Source organism: Salvia splendens, chromosome 19 (genome assembly GCF_004379255.2).
Source record: "Salvia splendens isolate huo1 chromosome 19, SspV2, whole genome shotgun sequence".
Taxonomy (NCBI): domain Eukaryota; kingdom Viridiplantae; phylum Streptophyta; class Magnoliopsida; order Lamiales; family Lamiaceae; genus Salvia; species Salvia splendens.
The window spans coordinates 1,517,481-1,535,832 of NC_056050.1; the positions used below are offsets into that span (position 1 = coordinate 1,517,481).

At 35.0% G+C, this 18,352-nt stretch overlaps 2 protein-coding genes across 3 annotated transcripts in view; one reads left to right on the forward strand and one right to left on the reverse strand.

Annotated features, from left to right (window-relative positions):
* The window catches only part of LOC121779700 (LRR receptor-like serine/threonine-protein kinase FLS2), a 29,747-nt gene extending 21,603 nt beyond the window's left edge, over positions 1-8,144 (forward strand). Inside the window, exons 8-9 of one of the 2 annotated variants that reach the window (XM_042177074.1) lie at positions 6,561-6,875; positions 6,974-7,135. In XM_042177074.1, the coding sequence (XP_042033008.1) occupies positions 6,561-6,875; positions 6,974-6,987 (329 nt within the window). In that variant the 3' untranslated portion in view covers positions 6,988-7,135. Of the gene's footprint in view, positions 1-6,560 lie in introns of both variants that reach the window. The other variant, XM_042177072.1, reaches the window with a different exon arrangement.
* A 3,183-nt stretch (positions 8,145-11,327) lies between these two features.
* On the reverse strand, positions 11,328-17,871 carry LOC121778668 (probable LRR receptor-like serine/threonine-protein kinase At3g47570). The gene is made up of 6 exons (XM_042176059.1): positions 17,149-17,871; positions 16,933-17,076; positions 16,684-16,755; positions 15,114-15,185; positions 12,209-14,206; positions 11,328-11,829 (listed from the first exon to the last, which is right to left on the reverse strand). The coding sequence occupies exons 1-6, from the start codon at positions 17,831-17,833 to the stop codon at positions 11,462-11,464; spliced, it is 3,339 nt and encodes a 1,112-aa protein (XP_042031993.1). The 5' UTR covers positions 17,834-17,871; the 3' UTR covers positions 11,328-11,461.
* Positions 17,872-18,352: the final 481 nt, after the last annotated feature.

Sequence of the window (18,352 nt, forward strand, 5' to 3'; positions counted from 1 at the left end):
GGTGTGAATTATTCTTCTTTCCGGATTAACTATTTCATCTCCCGATTAATCTAATTAATCCTACACAATCAAATGGTGATCAAGCAATTGAAAGGAATAAACCCAAGAATAATCAAATAACTACAAGAGCAAGGCAAGAGCAAAATCAATCGGATAAAAACTATGAAATTAGTGCATCATCACCAAGAATTCTACAAGAGATGTTTAGCTACTCATGTTTATGAAGAAAATCATGTTCAACACAAAGAAATTCAACAAACACATGAAATATAGATACTAAGTACTCCTGTGAGAGCAATCTATGGAATGAAGCTTCAATCTTCCGATATAGAGTCTTCAATCTTCAAATCTCTCTCTCAAAGGTGTTCTTGGGGTGTGTGTGAGTGTTGGAGGCGGTAGGTGTAATGTGTGTCCGAACCCTAGGCTTTTTCCCTTCTATTTCCCTTCAAAAATCGCGTTTTTAGCTTTCAGACGCGTCAGACAATCCGACCCGGTCGGGTTGTATTTTTGAACTGGAAATTCAACCCGGCCGGGTCACCATTTTAGGACAGTTGCTGGATTCTGACTCAACCCGGCTGGGTTGTATTTTTGCACTGTAAATTAACCCGGCCGGGTTACATGTGCGCGGCTTTCGTAGATCGGCCATATCTCTCTCATCCAAACTCCGATTAGGCCGTTTGAGATACCCACGCGAAGCTCTTTCGAAGACGAAGAGAATGATATGCAGTGGGTGTTGATTGGACTTCAAAATCTCTAGAAGAATTGTCTCAAACCAAGGCTGCTGCATATCCACCTATTTTACACCTTTTTCTACACATTCTTAACAAAAAGGTCAACATACCAACATAATAGAGAAGTAGATATAAACACGCCTAATAATAGACGAAATATGATCACATTCATACAAGACCACCCTCTAAAACCATGTAAAATCCAAGTATGTCAACTCCCCCAAACTTACATAATTGCTAGTCCTCGAGCAATGAAGAAAAAGAATTAAAAGAAGACTTGGATTTAAAGGGGTTTTAGACATCATCATCGTCTCAAAGAATATGGAATAAAGGAGCATATCACAATACAAATTCCATCAAGTTAAGCTGTCGAATGCACTTTTGCTACTAACTCGTATATCACCTTGGATTCGTACTTCACTCGGGATGTATATATGTGTGTATATTCACCTCACTAAAAAGTGTTTAACGTATCAAGTAGTCACTCAAATCAAGCAAAAATGCATGGTTTACCATAAGCTTGCTCAATGTCTAACCTCTCCTCTACCTCGTATGACAATACATCAAGAGTCCGAAAGGTCTTTTGTTTAGGTTATAATGTAGGCTCTTTGGTAAGGTGAGGAAATATTTGGCTAAAGTGACTGAAATTCCCAAAACGTAAAATCCCAAGAGATCACAACAATCAACTTTTAACTTCAACCATTCTCAAAACACTTCTAGATAATAACTAGACTTTGTCTAATTTCTTCCCAACTTCCAAAGACCTCAAATTATTCTCTATATACAATTTTTTTTCTTTCTTCTTTTTTTTTCTTTTTCTCTTCTTTTTTTTTTCTTTTTCATTCACTCTTTTTTTTTTCTAAGTACAAACTCAACCAACCTTTTTCAATTATACTTTCCCAACTCTTCTTTTTCAAATCTCAACAAATTTAGAGTCTAGGATTCCCAATCCACTTGATTAGCTTGACAAAAGAAAAGGCTTAAGGCTCAAACTTGGCTATCAAGGATGTTATGTATTAAGGTTAGTGTGTAGGTAAAAATGAGGCTAACAACGATGGCCTAACATCTTCCCCTATCTTTAAGGTCACTATGTAGACTCAAGAAGACCAGGAGCAAGTTCTAGAAACACATGCACAATTGATGATAAAACACACATGAAAGAATTGAAGGCTCAAAAATCTCACTTGGGTAAATAGCATGAATCAAGGCAAACAAGCAATTCGTTACTTATGCACCCAATTACTCAAACTCTCAAGTCAATGGTCAAGTGATAGCTCAAAATGGATGGTTCTTTTATCATAGACGACTAGTCTTCACCCCAATTACTACCAAATTTTTTTCAATTCAAGCTCAAAATTTTCAATCAATCACAACCAAACAACACAAAACTTCATGAATTTCTTATACAAAGCAATTCTATCCTAAAACAAAATAAAAACAACAAAACACAACTAATCAAACTAAAGCAAAAATAAAGGAAAAAGACAAGTACCTCGTTAGTGTCCCTATCCACCATATCATCCCCCCAAACTTATTCAAAGCTATGCAAAGAATAAGTTTGAAAAGTTGGTGGAGAAGGGAGACTAACATGGTATACAAGCAACATAAAACACACAAAAAACAAACAGAAACAAAAGAATTAAAAGATACCTACTAGGGGTTACCTCCCCTACAGTGCCTTTGGTTTTCGTCGTTGGCTCGACGTCGTCCATGAGCTGCATCATGTCACGCCATAAATGGTGGCGTTGGATTTTCTGTCAATCTTGGAAGCATATGATATAGCCAATCTCTTCTTCCACCAAGTATTTTTCAGAGCCCCATCAGAAATTTCAGTTTCCACTTTGGATAAATTTTCAGCTTTTGTTTTCTTCACCTTCACTTTAGGATTTGATGTAGTCTCTTCTTTAGAAGTTGATCCACCACATGAACCAAACATCCATTGCGGTAAAGAAAAATCCCCAAATGTGGACTCAATTTCTTGTGCCTTTTGGACCTCTACAACGTGCACAGCTTTGCACTCTTTCTTCATAACAAGTTCTTCTTCCTCACGACTCTTCATAGCATTGTAGATAGATAGGATGTGACGTTTGTTACCCATATGAAGAGTGAGCTCTCCCTTTGCCACATCTATCAATGCTTTTCCCGTTGCAAGGAATGGGCGCCCCAGGATAAGCGGTATATTCACGTCTTCTTCCATATCCAATACTACAAAATCGACGGGAAATATGAAGTCATGTACCCTCACAAGAACGTCCTCAACAATTCCTTTAGGATAGGTGACAGTTCTATCTGCCATCTGTAGTGTTATTGTTGTCGGCTTGAGAGTGCCGATCTTCATCTTTCTGAAAAATGATAATGGCATCAAATTTATGCTCGCCCCCAGATCACAAAGTGCCTTTGTCTGTCTGTCATTTCCAATAACGCATGAGATGTTGAAACTCCCAGGATCTTTAAGCTTGGCCGGTAGCTTTTTCTGAATTATGGCACTACAATTTTCAGATATGTTCACCGTCTCATAGTCAGTCCACTTCTTCTTCTTGGAGAGCACATCTTTTAGAAACTTTGCATATGTAGGCATTTGCTGTAACGCCTCTACCAACGGGATGTTGATGTTCACTTTTCTAAATATGTCAAGAAACCGAGAGAAGTCATCATCTAGTTTCTTCTTCTGCACGCGCTGTGGAAATGGGATGTTGATGTTCACTTTTCTAAATATGTCAAGAAACCCGCAAGTGTACGGGGCTAGTGTAGCAATTAGTAAGCAAGAGTATCGTATCCCACAGAGACAATTTTGTATCAGCTTAACTACCACGAACAAAGATCAACTACTATCTAGACAATCAAGTGCAGTTTTGTTTGTTCTAACAACTAATAAAAGCATATAATAAGCAAATATCAATTAAGGACTAGAAAAGGCGGTGCGGCGATGATATGAGAGATACTATGGAGAAAATGTAGAACTCAAGGATCCGATGCACAATTCCAAGCTCTTATCCAATTGATTCGCCTTACCTTTTGGTGTCTCTAGAGTTACTAAGTCAACCACGATTATAGATTAAACCCCCTCCCGGGGTGAGAAACCTGCAGATTAGATGCTAGAATTGAAGTCCCCTTCTAATCCTAAAACCTCTAACTCCCAAAAGTTTGATTAGGTTAATGACCTCACTCAAAACCTCAACTCTCCCGAGTTCTATTGTATTAAGGTGTGAATTATTCTTCTTTCCGGATTAACTATTTCATCTCCCGATTAATCTAATTAATCCTACACAATCAAATGGTGATCAAGCAATTGAAAGGAATAAACCCAAGAATAATCAAATAACTACAAGAGCAAGGCAAGAGCAAAATCAATCGGATAAAAACTATGAAATTAGTGCATCATCACCAAGAATTCTACAAGAGATGTTTAGCTACTCATGTTTATGAAGAAAATCATGTTCAACACAAAGAAATTCAACAAACACATGAAATATAGATACTAAGTACTCCTGTGAGAGCAATCTATGGAATGAAGCTTCAATCTTCCGATATAGAGTCTTCAATCTTCAAATCTCTCTCTCAAAGGTGTTCTTGGGGTGTGTGTGAGTGTTGGAGGCGGTAGGTGTAATGTGTGTCCGAACCCTAGGCTTTTTCCCTTCTATTTCCCTTCAAAAATCGCGTTTTTAGCTTTCAGACGCGTCAGACAATCCGACCCGGTCGGGTTGTATTTTTGAACTGGAAATTCAACCCGGCCGGGTCACCATTTTAGGACAGTTGCTGGATTCTGACTCAACCCGGCCGGGTTGTATTTTTGCACTGTAAATTAACCCGGCCGGGTTACATGTGCGCGGCTTTCGTAGATCGGCCATATCTCTCTCATCCAAACTCCGATTAGGCCGTTTGAGATACCCACGCGAAGCTCTTTCGAAGACGAAGAGAATGATATGCAGTGGGTGTTGATTGGACTTCAAAATCTCTAGAAGAATTGTCTCAAACCAAGGCTGCTGCATATCCACCTATTTTACACCTTTTTCTACACATTCTTAACAAAAAGGTCAACATACCAACATAATAGAGAAGTAGATATAAACACGCCTAATAATAGACGAAATATGATCACATTCATACAAGACCACCCTCTAAAACCATGTAAAATCCAAGTATGTCAATAATGCACAATTTTTGAACTGCAATGCATACGAACAAGATGTGCTGTGTTATTATGTTTGACACACGTTTCTTGTTTCCCCTAAGAGTTTAATAAGCTTAGGGGCTAGGGTATAGTACGTACACATTACTAAATGCACGTATGTAATCTTCACTGCGATGATTAACCCATATACACAATACCTCTAATAATGCATAATATACTCAGATAATGACAATTAACAGCTACATAATGCACTACCTAAACCAAATAATGCACATACGTATATTCCAATAACAACAATTTGTTAGTAATGTCTACGTACTATACCCTAGCCCCTAAGCTTATTAAACCCTTAGGGGAAACAAGAAACGTGTGTCAAACATCATAACATGGTACATCGTATTCGTATGCATTGCAGTTCACATATTGTGCATTATATAGTTCATAACATCCATTACTCGTGACAATTTGGTGAATTATTCGTATCGTTTTATAATTTGTTATAAATGCGTACGTACTATACCCTATCCCCTAAGCTTATTAAACCCTTAGGGGAAACAAGAAACGTGTGTCAAACATCATAACACAACACATCTTGTTTGTATGCATTGCAGTTCACAAATTGTGCAATATATAGTCAATTATATCCATTACTATTGACCATGTGAAGATTACATACGTGTCTACGTACTATACCCTAGCCCCTAAGCTTATTAAACCCTTAGGGGAAACAAGAAACGTGTGTCAAACATCATAACATGGTACATCTTATTCGTATGCATTACAGTTCACATATTGTGCATTATATAGTCAATTATATGCATTACTCGTGACCATGTGGTGCATTATTCGTAGATACCAAAATGTGGCAGTTCCTTTTTCGTCAAATGACAATAATAACCCTGAGATCAATCTGGTCCATTGATGCCTTAGATCTAACGCATAATATTAAGAAAGAAAAAGGATCTAAGATGTGAAAAGGAGAATAAGGCTCCCATATATATATATATATATATATATATATATATATATAGGAAAATGATCAATACAAAACTTGATCTCAATACAAAATCCAGACCAAATCCTGACCATGAGATTTGACAATCCAATGGTCAATAATTAAACAAAAACACGGAGGGTCATTGTAAAGCAGTTTTAGGTCATATTATAAACTTTGGGTTTGAGGTCATGTTAAGATCATTTCATGTCATCCTTACTATAATGACGTAAAAATAAGCTTACAATGACCTAAAAATGACTTTTGTATGCTTGGTTCTGCATTTTTGTATTAAGAATGGTTTTGCATGGATCAAAACCCTATATATATATATATATATATATATATATATATATATATATATATATATATATACCTGAGGCTAGGGAGGGGCCATGCAAATTTGGGGGCCCAGGGCGGCCGCTCCACTTGCCCCCCTCATGACCGGCCCTGCTCTTAATCGGGGACGGAGGGAGTAGATGTGTAGTGTGTTAAGTGAGTAGGTAATAAAGTAGATAAAGTAAGAAAAAAATAGAGAGAATAAAGTAAAAAATGAATAAATTAATGGATAGAATGAAGTGGGAAAGATAACTCAACAACGAAGGAACTAATACTATTTAGTCATGTCAACTCTACCATGTTCAAACTTTAATTATTACTGTCCATGCTCTATCATTTTTTTATAACAGACTCACCCTCACAGGAGGAATTCCAACCTCTGTCACCAATGCTTCTCAGCTTACTGATATTGACTTGAGCAGCAATTCATTCACTGGCCCCATCCCCGACTTCGGTAACCTAAGACATCTGCACTTCCTTGATCTAAGTGACAATAATTTGACTGGGATTGAATCGCCAAATCAAGAATTGGAGTTTCTCTCTGGTTTAGTAAACTGCCAAAATTTAGTTAGCTTGGATATTAGTAACAATCCGATGATGAATGGTATCCTTCCAGCTTCCATTGGGAACTTGTCTACTTCTCTTTCCAGCTTTACAGCATCTGACTGCAGCATCAGAGGTATAATTCCTCCTGAATTTGGAAATTTGAGGCATTTGGAAGTTTTGGATTTATCCAAGAATCAACTCACAGGATTCATCCCAACTACATTTTCAAAGGGTTGCAGGCTTGAGTCACTCGACTTGAATGGTAATAAGTTGGAAGGAGCGTTACCCCGATCCCTTTCCAATTGTCGAAGTATGCGGGTTCTTAATATTGGAAACAACAGAATACAAGACACCTTTCCGGTTTGGACTGGAAATCTCACTGATCTTCGCGTCCTCATATTGAGATCCAACAACTTTAGTGGTACCATTCCTTCTCTCACTTCCAATACTACTCTTCCATTCCCCAAGTTACAGGTTTTCGATATGTCCCATAATGCATTCATTGGCAATCTGCCCCAAGAATATCTGAGGAACTTCAAAGGGATGATCGATCTACAAGAGAATCATCGAGGAGAATACGGGTTTCCGTATCAGTTTCTGATTCCCATGCTCCTTGCTGATTCATATTCGTTTACAGTAACAATGAAAGGTTCGGATCTAGAATATAAGAGAAGTTTGATAGCCTTGGCAACACTTGACATGTCATCCAACAGATTCTCAGGCAGTATACCAAATTCCATAGGAGATTTAAATTACTTGATTAATTTGAATCTGTCTCACAATTGCCTCACTGGAGGTATACCTGCATCTCTTGGAAACATTACGAAACTCGAGTCGCTGGACTTGTCTTCAAACCGGTTGGAAGGTGAAATTCCAACAGAGCTTACAAAGCTCACATTTCTTTCTACGGTGAACTTTTCCACGAATAATCTATCAGGGAAGATACCTCAATCCAGTGGCCAGTTTTCCACATTCGAAAATACATCATATGTTGGGAATTCTGAACTATGCGGATTTCCTTTATCACGAAAATGTGAAAAGCCTTTGCCTCCAGTGATGCTGCAAGAAGAAGATAATGATGATTATGGTATTCTAGATGGATTCTGTTGGCAGGCCGTTGTTTCAGGGTATGGATGTGGATTCGTAATAGGTGGGATTGTGGGTTGTCTGATTTTTGGGTATGGAAGGCCTAAATGGTTGTTGGAATGGATCTACAGATTTTACAGGATAAAGATGAGAAGAAATGTGGCACCACAAAGAAGAAGAAGATAAGAAGGTTGAACCTTTGATGTTGAATGTTGAATAATAGGCATTGTTGTTTTCTCACGTTTATTTGCATCTTATGTTAAACTTTCCAATAATGTTCTACTATCCTTTGCAATTACACTTGTTTAGCATTCATGTGTTTTGGGCTTTTCGAATTAGATGGTTTGGGTCTCAACCAACAATTATAACTTGGGCTTATTTAACTGCTAAGACTTATTAGGTGTGATTAATCACTCCTAATTTTCAGTGCAATGAAAGATAATATTATCAGATCAAAACTTCACTCGATTGAAAATGAGGATTAAGAAAAAATGATTTTTATGGACAAGGAGGAAAAAGAAAGGTGGAATAAAAAGAAAGGTGGACATAATCAAACAAGACCAATAGTATAATAATGTTTTCATTTTTGCCTAAGAATAAGTTCTTAAACAGTTTTATGAGATTTAAAAATTAGTTTTAATACTCCCTCCATCTAATGTTACTTGCACTTTTCATTTTAGGCCGTAAATTTGGGATTGATTTTTTTAGTGTAATTAAATTAAAATTTCGAGTGTAGTTAAGATGGACATAATCAAACAAGAACAATAGTATAATAATGATTCGGGATTGATTTTTCTAGTTAAGATACCAAACTTGCTGACTGAAATTTTTTTAGAAATTGTTGTGTAATGTATCTGAATAGAGCTAGGAAATACTATTGTTGAAATATAACATGTAGAGAAACAAAGGTAATTGCGATATTATTGAAGATAGAGTGAAATTGAAAGGTAGTTGAATATATTTTGAGACTGTTCTACGAATATACTTTTTCAAAAATTGTAAATGTATATTTTTTTATTGAATTGACTAAAAACAAACAGATGGAATATTAATCTTAGCAAATAGCAAATACTCCTTCGCCCCATTTAAAATGTCCACATTATTAAATTACAGAAGATATTAAGTGTATGGAGCATATGTGTATGATAAAGCACAAAAAAAGTGATTGGATATTTTAATAAAATAAGAAGAGAGAGAATTTGTTTCTAAATATGAATAGTGGACATTTTAAGTTGGATAGTTGGTAAGGGCTCATTTTGTCATTTAAAATAGTCATTTTTGCCCTCCAAAATAGTCTATTTTAGCATTTTTAGTTCTTTCATTAAAATTAGTTCAACGTTAGGACCATAATATATAGAAAATCTCTACTTTTAAGGAATGAAAAAAGTATAAATATACTGTTGTATATTACATATTTTCCTTTTTGGAATCTCACTATAAATTGTATTCCCCCCGTCCCATAATAGATGACACACTTGAGAAATGACACGAGAATTCAGGAGATGTTGTTTTGTGTGTTAAGTGGAGAGAGAAAATAATATATTTATATTAATATGAGAGAAAACTTTATCCAAAAAAGGAAGTGTGACATCTTTTGTGGGGCAAATTAAAAAGGAAAGTGTGGCATCTATTATGGGACGGATGGAGTACTATATATTTTAAAATAAAAACATCACTCTCTTTACGTTTTCTCTCTCTTACTTTATTCCACATAAATTACAAAACAATATTACATAAAACTAAAAAAAACACTTCACTTAAATTGGGATTGGGTGTATATAAAATCATATCATACAAACAATTATAAAATCATATCATACAAACAATAAATTTAGTAATGTACATCTATTGAAAAAAGGACTTATTAGTGGATGATATAAATTTTAATGCAAAATAGATGAATGTGGAGGTAAGGAAAAAAATATTATAATAAAAAATGAGATTCTCCTCAACTCATTACATAGAAAAACTTATAAAAAAATAAATAGAGATTAATTTTGGTGGACAACTTAAAATAAAATAACCAATATTATTTTTATTGGACCGAGATGGTATCAATCAATAAATATAACTAAATCATTCGTAACACGTTAGATTTCTTAAATAGTAGGAGAATCGATAGTAATATTTTTCTTCAAATCAGATTTAGCTACTCCAAATAAAATCATGTCTAACCAAACAAAAATTAAATAAAACTCAAATGAAAGAAGAGTAATATTTACTTCTGCTTAAGGTGGCCGTAACGCATGAATGAAAAATGATAAGGTTTTGGCCCAACCAAGTAAGGTATACATTTAAAATTCAAACTAAAATCAATGCGATTTTGTTCCATGAAATGAGTAGTGCATCCGTTGAATTTTCCAATTAAAAGTCAGTAAGATTTTGGCCCAATAGAGATAAGTAGGGTTGCATACTTGCAATTAAAGTTATTCCGAGTGAGGCCACAGACCGAATTCTGGTGGTTTTGAATTTTGAAATGCGTCTATAATGTGCTTCTAAAGCTCTAATATTGTGCTGGTGCGTGCTACATATAATGTGAAACAACAATGCTATAAATCAAAAATATTAGTGGACGTTCTAGATAGATTTCTGCGGATTGTATTAAAGGCGGTCTATTTTGTATTATAGACAATTTATTTTTACATTATAGACATAGACTGTTTATTTTGTATTATAGATATATACAGACTGCATTATAAATAGTTTCTTTTATACATTATAGACAATCAATATCTGTAATGCAAAAATAAGCTGTCTATAATACAAAATAAATTATTTGTAATGCAAAATAGAGAATATATTTCTATAGTGTACAATTAAATTGAATCTTAATTTTATATCAAAACTAAGACCAAATATAAATCATTAGAAAAACAAATAGGGGATTGAGATCTAGGGTTTTTGGCCGGAATTAGTTAAATGTGATTTTGAAAATAAGGGTTAAATTGGTCTCATTGATAAGCCTATGTACATTAAATTAAATAATATACATATCTTATTGACATTATATATACTTCGCTCACGACATTATATACATGGCACTTGTTGCATTACACCACCGCAACATAATGCTCTATGCATTAAAGCCAAAACTGCTTGTACCTTTCAAAGGACATTTAACCATTAGTACAATTTTTTCTAGTTAGGATATCAAAGTAATGTCATTAAAAGAATTAAAGTCATAATACAAATACACAACTAATATTTTCGTGCAATTTTTTTGGTCGAAACACATGCAATTGAGACATCATGAAAATATCTCATAAAATAACCTTTAATTTTGATACTATATATAGTATGTAAAAAAATAATTTAAATTGAGGAAGATATACAAAATTTAAGTTGAAAGGATTTATTGAGATTTTTAAGGATTGTCATTGATTTCCAAATTTACACTTTTTATATAAAATAAGTCACAAATCTGCAACACAACGAATATAGGCGGTTGATCATCTTAAGCTAATGGCTCTAGTTTATACTTGGTTTGGATATAAGAATGAGTTTAAATATTTTGCGTTCATCATCTGATCATCAAATTCAAACCAAGTAGGAAAACATATTATATAGTAAATTCTGAAATTGTAAACGAGAATGGTGCTTACATATGATATGTATTATAAGTATTTTACATATTCAAGATCTGCTTTGCTTCTTCTTGGCTGCTTCTACTCTAGCCCTGAACTTCTGTAATGCAGCTGCTACTTGCATCATGTTGATCCTTTGCTCAGGCGAAAAGGCCAAACATTTCATCGCCAAATCAAAAATAGACGACACACATTGCTCGTTCACAGGAAAATGCCGATCTGATCTTGATAGCAAACCGGGAGCCACAACTTCACTTATCCCATCTTCTTGTAACGCTTTGCCTACCCACTCCTTTATGCCCATTTCTCCTCTAAACATATCATCTGTTGGTCTCTTACTCGTAAAAATCTCCAACAACAGTATCCCAAAACTATATACATCCCCGTGTGTGGATACTTTTCCTTCTGATCCATACTCTATTTGTAACATTGCACATGTTTGTCAATAGCCACAAGAAGAAAAGAAACTTATAGACTGTGGTCCGTTATAATGTTAACTTTTCTTAAATTGCTAACTTGCTAACTAATCATCGTAGTGTATTAAAAATGTTAATATGATCACATTAAAATGTCAACACAAATTTGTACATGTGTTAACATTTTAAAATACTGTGTCGACATTTTAAATATCAAGTCAACATAGTGTATTAAATATCAACTAAGTTTATATTGACATTTCAATATCATCACTTTGACATTGTAAATACACTGCATTGATGAGTTAGCAGAGTTAGCAATGGATCACACCTCCTTATAGACATTCATATATTAGATATTTTAAAGTAATTTAGATTACCTGGTGCTGCATAACCGATAGTTGCCATAGTAATAGTATGAATCACAGCTTCCCGATCCTTAAAAAGTTTCGAAATGCTAAAATCACCAACATGCGCAGTCATATCTTCATCAAGCAACACATTGTTCGGCTTTATATCACAATGAACAACCGTAAAAGTGTGATTGTGATGAAGATACTCCAAGGCCAACGCGACGTCTATGGCTATGTTCAACCTTTTCACCAAATCCAAAACATACACGTCGGAATGCAGCCATTTCTCCAGACTCCCATTAGGCATGTACGCAAGAATCAAGGCCTTGAACTGCTTATTGCTGCAACAACCAAGTATCTTGATCAAGTTCCTGTGGCGAATACTGCCAAGTATCTGACTCTCTGTGTCGAAGCTCTTGAGCGCTCCTTCCAATTCCAAGTTGAACACTTTCACTGCTACAGTTGTGTCATCCGCAAGCACTGCTTTGAATACTGAACCAAAGCTCCCTTTTCCGAGTAGGTTCATCTCACTAAACGAACTCGTCCCCTGCGTGAGTTCCCTCTCTGAGATGATCTTCCACGAAGCTCCCACTGACGAGAAGTCAGGAGCTGGCACATTTTTCCGTCTGCGTCTCTTTATGAGGAAAACTATGATCAATACCAAAATCAAAGCTCCAATGAAGGGAGGCACAACATATTTCAATATCATTGCAGTTGTTTCCAATCTTGACCTTCCACTCCCACAAGGTGGCACTTGGAATCTTCTGGCGCCGCATAGATTAGGGTTTTGAGTAAAAGAGTCAGCAGAGAAGTTGGCAAAGCAACCCCCTTCTGGAATCTTCCCTTGCAAATTGTTGCGCGAAACATTGAAATATTGGAGTTTGAGATTTTCTAGAGAGGCGGGTATCGAACCGGAGAGATTATTACTTGATAGACTCAGATTCGTCAAGCCTCTAACCTTCTCCAAAGAATCGGGGATAGATCCATTCAACATATTATTCGACAAAAACAAGACCTCAAGAGATTGGCAACTAACAATTGTGTTTGGAATGTTTCCTGAAAACTTGTTAGAAGACAAGTCAAGATAGGTGAGAGCAGTCAAACTTGTGAATTGATCAGGAATTTGACCATTCAAACTGTTTGAAGACAAGTTGAGATCTATGAGCTTTGGAAGATTTAAGAAGTTGAAAGGGAGTGTGGAATTCAGCTTGTTTGATGCAAAAGAAACTCTTTGGAGTGATTTAATACCTCCCAAACATTCAGGTATTGAACCTGTTAGTATATTACCACTCAACTCTAACTCCACCAAAGCAATGTTTTGGCAAAGCTGATGAGGGATATATCCTTGTAGCTGGTTATCATAAAGATGTAACTTTCCAAGTAGATTTAGTTTTCCCATTGTTGTTGGGATGGTACCAGTGAGTTGATTCTTGGATAAATCCAAAACCTTCAAACTCCTCAAATTTCCAATTTCAGGAGGAATAATACCTCTGATGCTGCAGTTAGATGCTGCAAAGTTGACAAGAGAAGTAGACAAGTTCCCTATGGAAGGTGGAAGGATACCATTCATCATCGGGTTGTCGTTAATTTCAAAGTTTGTCAAGTTTAGGCAGTTTGCTAATGAAGAGAGAAATCCGAGTTCTTGATTCGGAGAGTCTGCTCCAGTTAGATTATTTTCCCAAAGGCGAAGGGATTTCAGCTGTCTTAGATCACCAAAATTGGGAACGGGACCAGTGAATGAGTTTCTGTTCAATTCTATAACAGTAAGTTTAGAAGCATTGGTGATGGAGGTCGGAATTTCACCATTGAGTCTGTTAAAGAATAAATAAACTTCTTCGAGATTGACAAGTGAGATCCCCATGTCTGAAGGAAGACTACCAGAAAACTGATTTTGTTGAAGAGAAAGTGTCTTCAAATTTGATAAGTTGAATATGGAAGAGGGGATGGGACCGGACAACAAATCGTTGAACGATGCTGCTAAGAACTCGATGTTTGCTAGATTGCCAAGCTCTTCCGGTAACTGGCCTGCAGTAAAAATAATTATGCAAATTTGATAAACTAGTTTTCAAAGAAATCACAATTATATACTCCCTCCGTTTATGAAATAATATCACAATTTGCTATTTTGAGATGTCCATATTTTTAGCATCGATTCCCTCCGTCCCACAATAATTGTACTCTTTTCCATTTCGGTCCGTCCCACAATAATTGTCACACTTCATTTTTACCATAAATGGTCAGTAAGTCCCGCATTCCACTAACTCACATCACTCACATTTTATTATAAAACCAATATAAAAAAGTAGATTTCACATTCCACTAACTTTTCCAACCCACTTTTCTTTACATTTCTTAAAACTCGTGCCCACAATAAGAGTGACAACTATTGTGGGACGGAGGGAGTAATTTACCTTTTACGCCCTCCGTCCCACTCAAGATGACCATATTCCTGAGTGGCACGAGATTTTAGGAAAAATTGTTAGGTGGAATAAAGTAGAGAAAAAAAAGGTAGTTGAATATTTTAATGGGGAGAGAGGAGGTTATTTCTAAAACTGGAAAGTAGTCATCTTAAATAGGACAAACTAAAAAAGAAAGGTGGACATCTTGAATGGACCGGAGAGAGTACAATTTTAGGTATGAGCCTCACACTCCATTAAAAGTGGGATTATATTTGATAACTTTTTCCACAACTTTCCTTCACATTTTTTAAATTCATGTTGAGTCAAAATGGGGCTACAAATAATGGTTAGAGGGAGTATTATTATTTACAACACCATTTTTCTCAAACAATTTACCACCTCCCAAAACACCTAAGTAATCATATTCCATTTTCTTACATCTACTTATGAACTATTTATAAACAACTTTTTTAATAACTTTGTTATGAATATGTGATGAAATAAACTAACAATGTACAAGTATATAAACGTACCCGCCAGCTTATTCGAAGCAAAATCAAGATCTACTAGTGAAGATATGTTCCCGATTTGGCTTGGTATTTGACCTAAATAATAAAATTGAAAATGTTACTTATAGAATTTTATACAAATGCCAGAACTATATGAAATAAGTAACATTAAATATGGATTTATGTTCAAGATCATCAAGACAAATGTTGAAGGGATAAGTAGTCGAATATAAGTTTTAGATTTATCTAAATATTGGTTACACGAACTGATCTAATTGTGATTTTTTATAATATTAATTATCAAAAGAAATAGGTTATCTTTCAAAATACTAAATACCTTCTTCGCACAAATATTACAAATACTACAGTACTACTTCAATATTTTCCATGGCAAAAAAAAAATTTCACTCTTTTATTTATTATTTTAACTGATCCTTCAAGAATTTGCTTGTGAAACATCAAATCCTTCAAGAATTTTTCACTGCCAATTGATCCTTTCAATATAAATGCCTTCTACAAGAATCGATTATATTGTTTTTATTTCCTTTTTGTCGTACGAATCGTTTATTTTTTATTGATATATTATTTTTGATATCTCGCCTTATGAATCTAGATATCTTGAGTATTTTTAGGATTAATCATCAGGTTTTCTTGTCGGTTATTTCCTAATTAGGATTAGGAAGGTCGAACCATCAAGAATTGCCGGCTCTACAAAACTAGAGCTCCATAGATCACAAATCATTGAGAAATAAGAAATAAAATGTTGGAATAAAATAATTAAACTTGATTTTTGTAGTAGAATTATCTAGATATTATGTAGAATTCTCTAAATATTAGCAGGTACTCCATCCGGTCCCCATTAAATATCTCATATTTCCTTATTTGGACGGTCCCTAATAAATATCATATTTCACTTTTATCATTTTTAGTAGTAGACCTACATTCCACTAACTCATTATTACTCACATTCTATTATAAAACTAATAGTATATAAAAGTATGACCTATATTCCACTAACTTTTTCCACCAAATTTTCTTCACAAAGTCAAACAATTTCTTAAAACCTGCACCGGTCAAATATGGGACATTTAATGGGGACCGGAGACAGTATTAAAATATCTAGATATTTTAGGAGAACTCTCTAGATTACATATATTATTGAAGAAAATATCTAGATTTTTATAGAGAAAAATATAGATATTTAGAATATAAAATGAATATATATTAGGATTCTAGAATAGGAGTGGATGGCTATAAATATGGGAGAGATCACCATTATGCTGATGCAAGTTGAGAACTTGAGAAGTTGAGAAATAAATTGTTCCTGCTTTCCCACATCACCAACCTCTCCTAAATCATTTCTCATATATTCTACCCATTGTCCTCTCAATTATTTCCTCCAAACTAAAATACTCCTCCAACATATACTCTGTCAACCGTGTGCTCTTATTTAGACAATAAGGATCAAGAACCTATCAATTTTCTATACGTACAATGTGGTCGACTTAAATATTATGTTGTTTCTTTGATAGGGTATAAGCTAGTATAAAGTTTAAGTATTAAATGAAAGAAATTATCAAAATTCAAATCATACCTGTTAAGTTGTTTCCAGAAAGGGCCATAGTATTCAAGGAAGTAAGATGGCCAATCTCCTTCGGTATGCCACCTATCAATTTGTCATAGTATAATAGCGTAAGTAATTAATTACTCTCATATTAATTACAATAAACAACATGGGAAGTTTGAAGGGTTATGCCCTTGGACTTGGTCCTGATAAGTGTTTAAACAAAATGTAGAGAGATAGTATAATAGGTAGTTTATTGTTCCAAGTTGTTGTTCACACCTGTTAGTTTGTTGGTGTTAAGAAACAACTCTATGAGGTTGAGTAAATTGTCCAAATTCGTGGGTATTCTTCCAGACAGATTATTGTCATCGAGGTATATGTATTGCAACGACGATGTGTTGAAGATAGAAGACGGAATATTTCCTATTATAATATGGAAAATAATATTTGTTAAAATGGTTAAATTAATTATACATAGATTAACCTAATTATTACCTTGGAGATGGTTGTCATATATAGATAATAGAGTAAGCATGCTCAAATTCCCAATTTCAGTAGGTATGTTGCCATTGAATTGGTTTTCTGACAAGCTCAACTCCTCCATTTCGCTGCACTTATATATACTCGTTGGAATTTTTCCATAGATTTGATTCTCTCTGAGATAAAACCTATTCAATTTCGGAGTATTGTTGCATATATCACTTGGGAGCTCGCCTGATAGCTTGTTAAATCTCAGATTAATTTCTTCCAATGCAGACATGTTTGTAAGGATACCTCTTGGTATTTCTCCACTGAAGTTGTTAGACGCCACGTTTACATGCTTCAGACGGTGTAGTTTAGACAGCTCAGTTGGTAAGACACCTGCGAAGTTGTTGGAGCTGATGTCCAAGGACTGGAGAAACGTTAGGTTTCCAAGATATGGGGAGAGATTCCCGTGGAGGGCGGAGTTGGAGAGGTTGAGGGCTGTGACCCTGTGGTGTTTGAGGCCACACGAGACCCCGGCCCAATCACATATGGAAGTGTTGGTGAGCCAGTTGTTGCTCAAGACACCATTTGTGTCTATGGTCGCCTTTTTGAATGCAAGAAGAGCATCTTGATCAGTGGTTAGAGTTGCAGATGAGGTGAGGGTGAAGAAGATGATTAATGTAATCAAAATAGGAAACAAGAAAGAGGTCCCCATGAAAGTGGTAGTAAATTGCAATTTAGTTTCGTTAATGATGATGGGGATGGTAAGTGAAACAAGTTTTGGAGGGTTTTATATATATAGAAACTAAATGAAATGGAGATATTTTAAACAAAGAAAAGTATTCAACTTTCAAGTTGAGGAAAATGTTCACAGTCAACAATAATAAGATTTTTAAAAAAAAAACAATAATAAGATTTTACTCTCTTATATTCAAAAACACAATCCCGACCTATTGAGCGTTAGAAAGGAAGAAGATTTGATTCGAATCAATTATTGTAATCAAAGATTGATATAATATCTTGTATAGAATAGGGTGATTGACTTCCCTTAGGGAAAACATACCATGTATATTAAACTCTTGTTTAAAAGGATCACCTTTTTTTTTTGATATATACTTATTAAAGAAGATCACTGTGCAGTAAAATAATCATCCAATTCAATACATTTTCTATGCTTTCTACTATCTACTCTCCCAAATATGCCGACTGTACCTTTAACATTTGAGCCCCACGG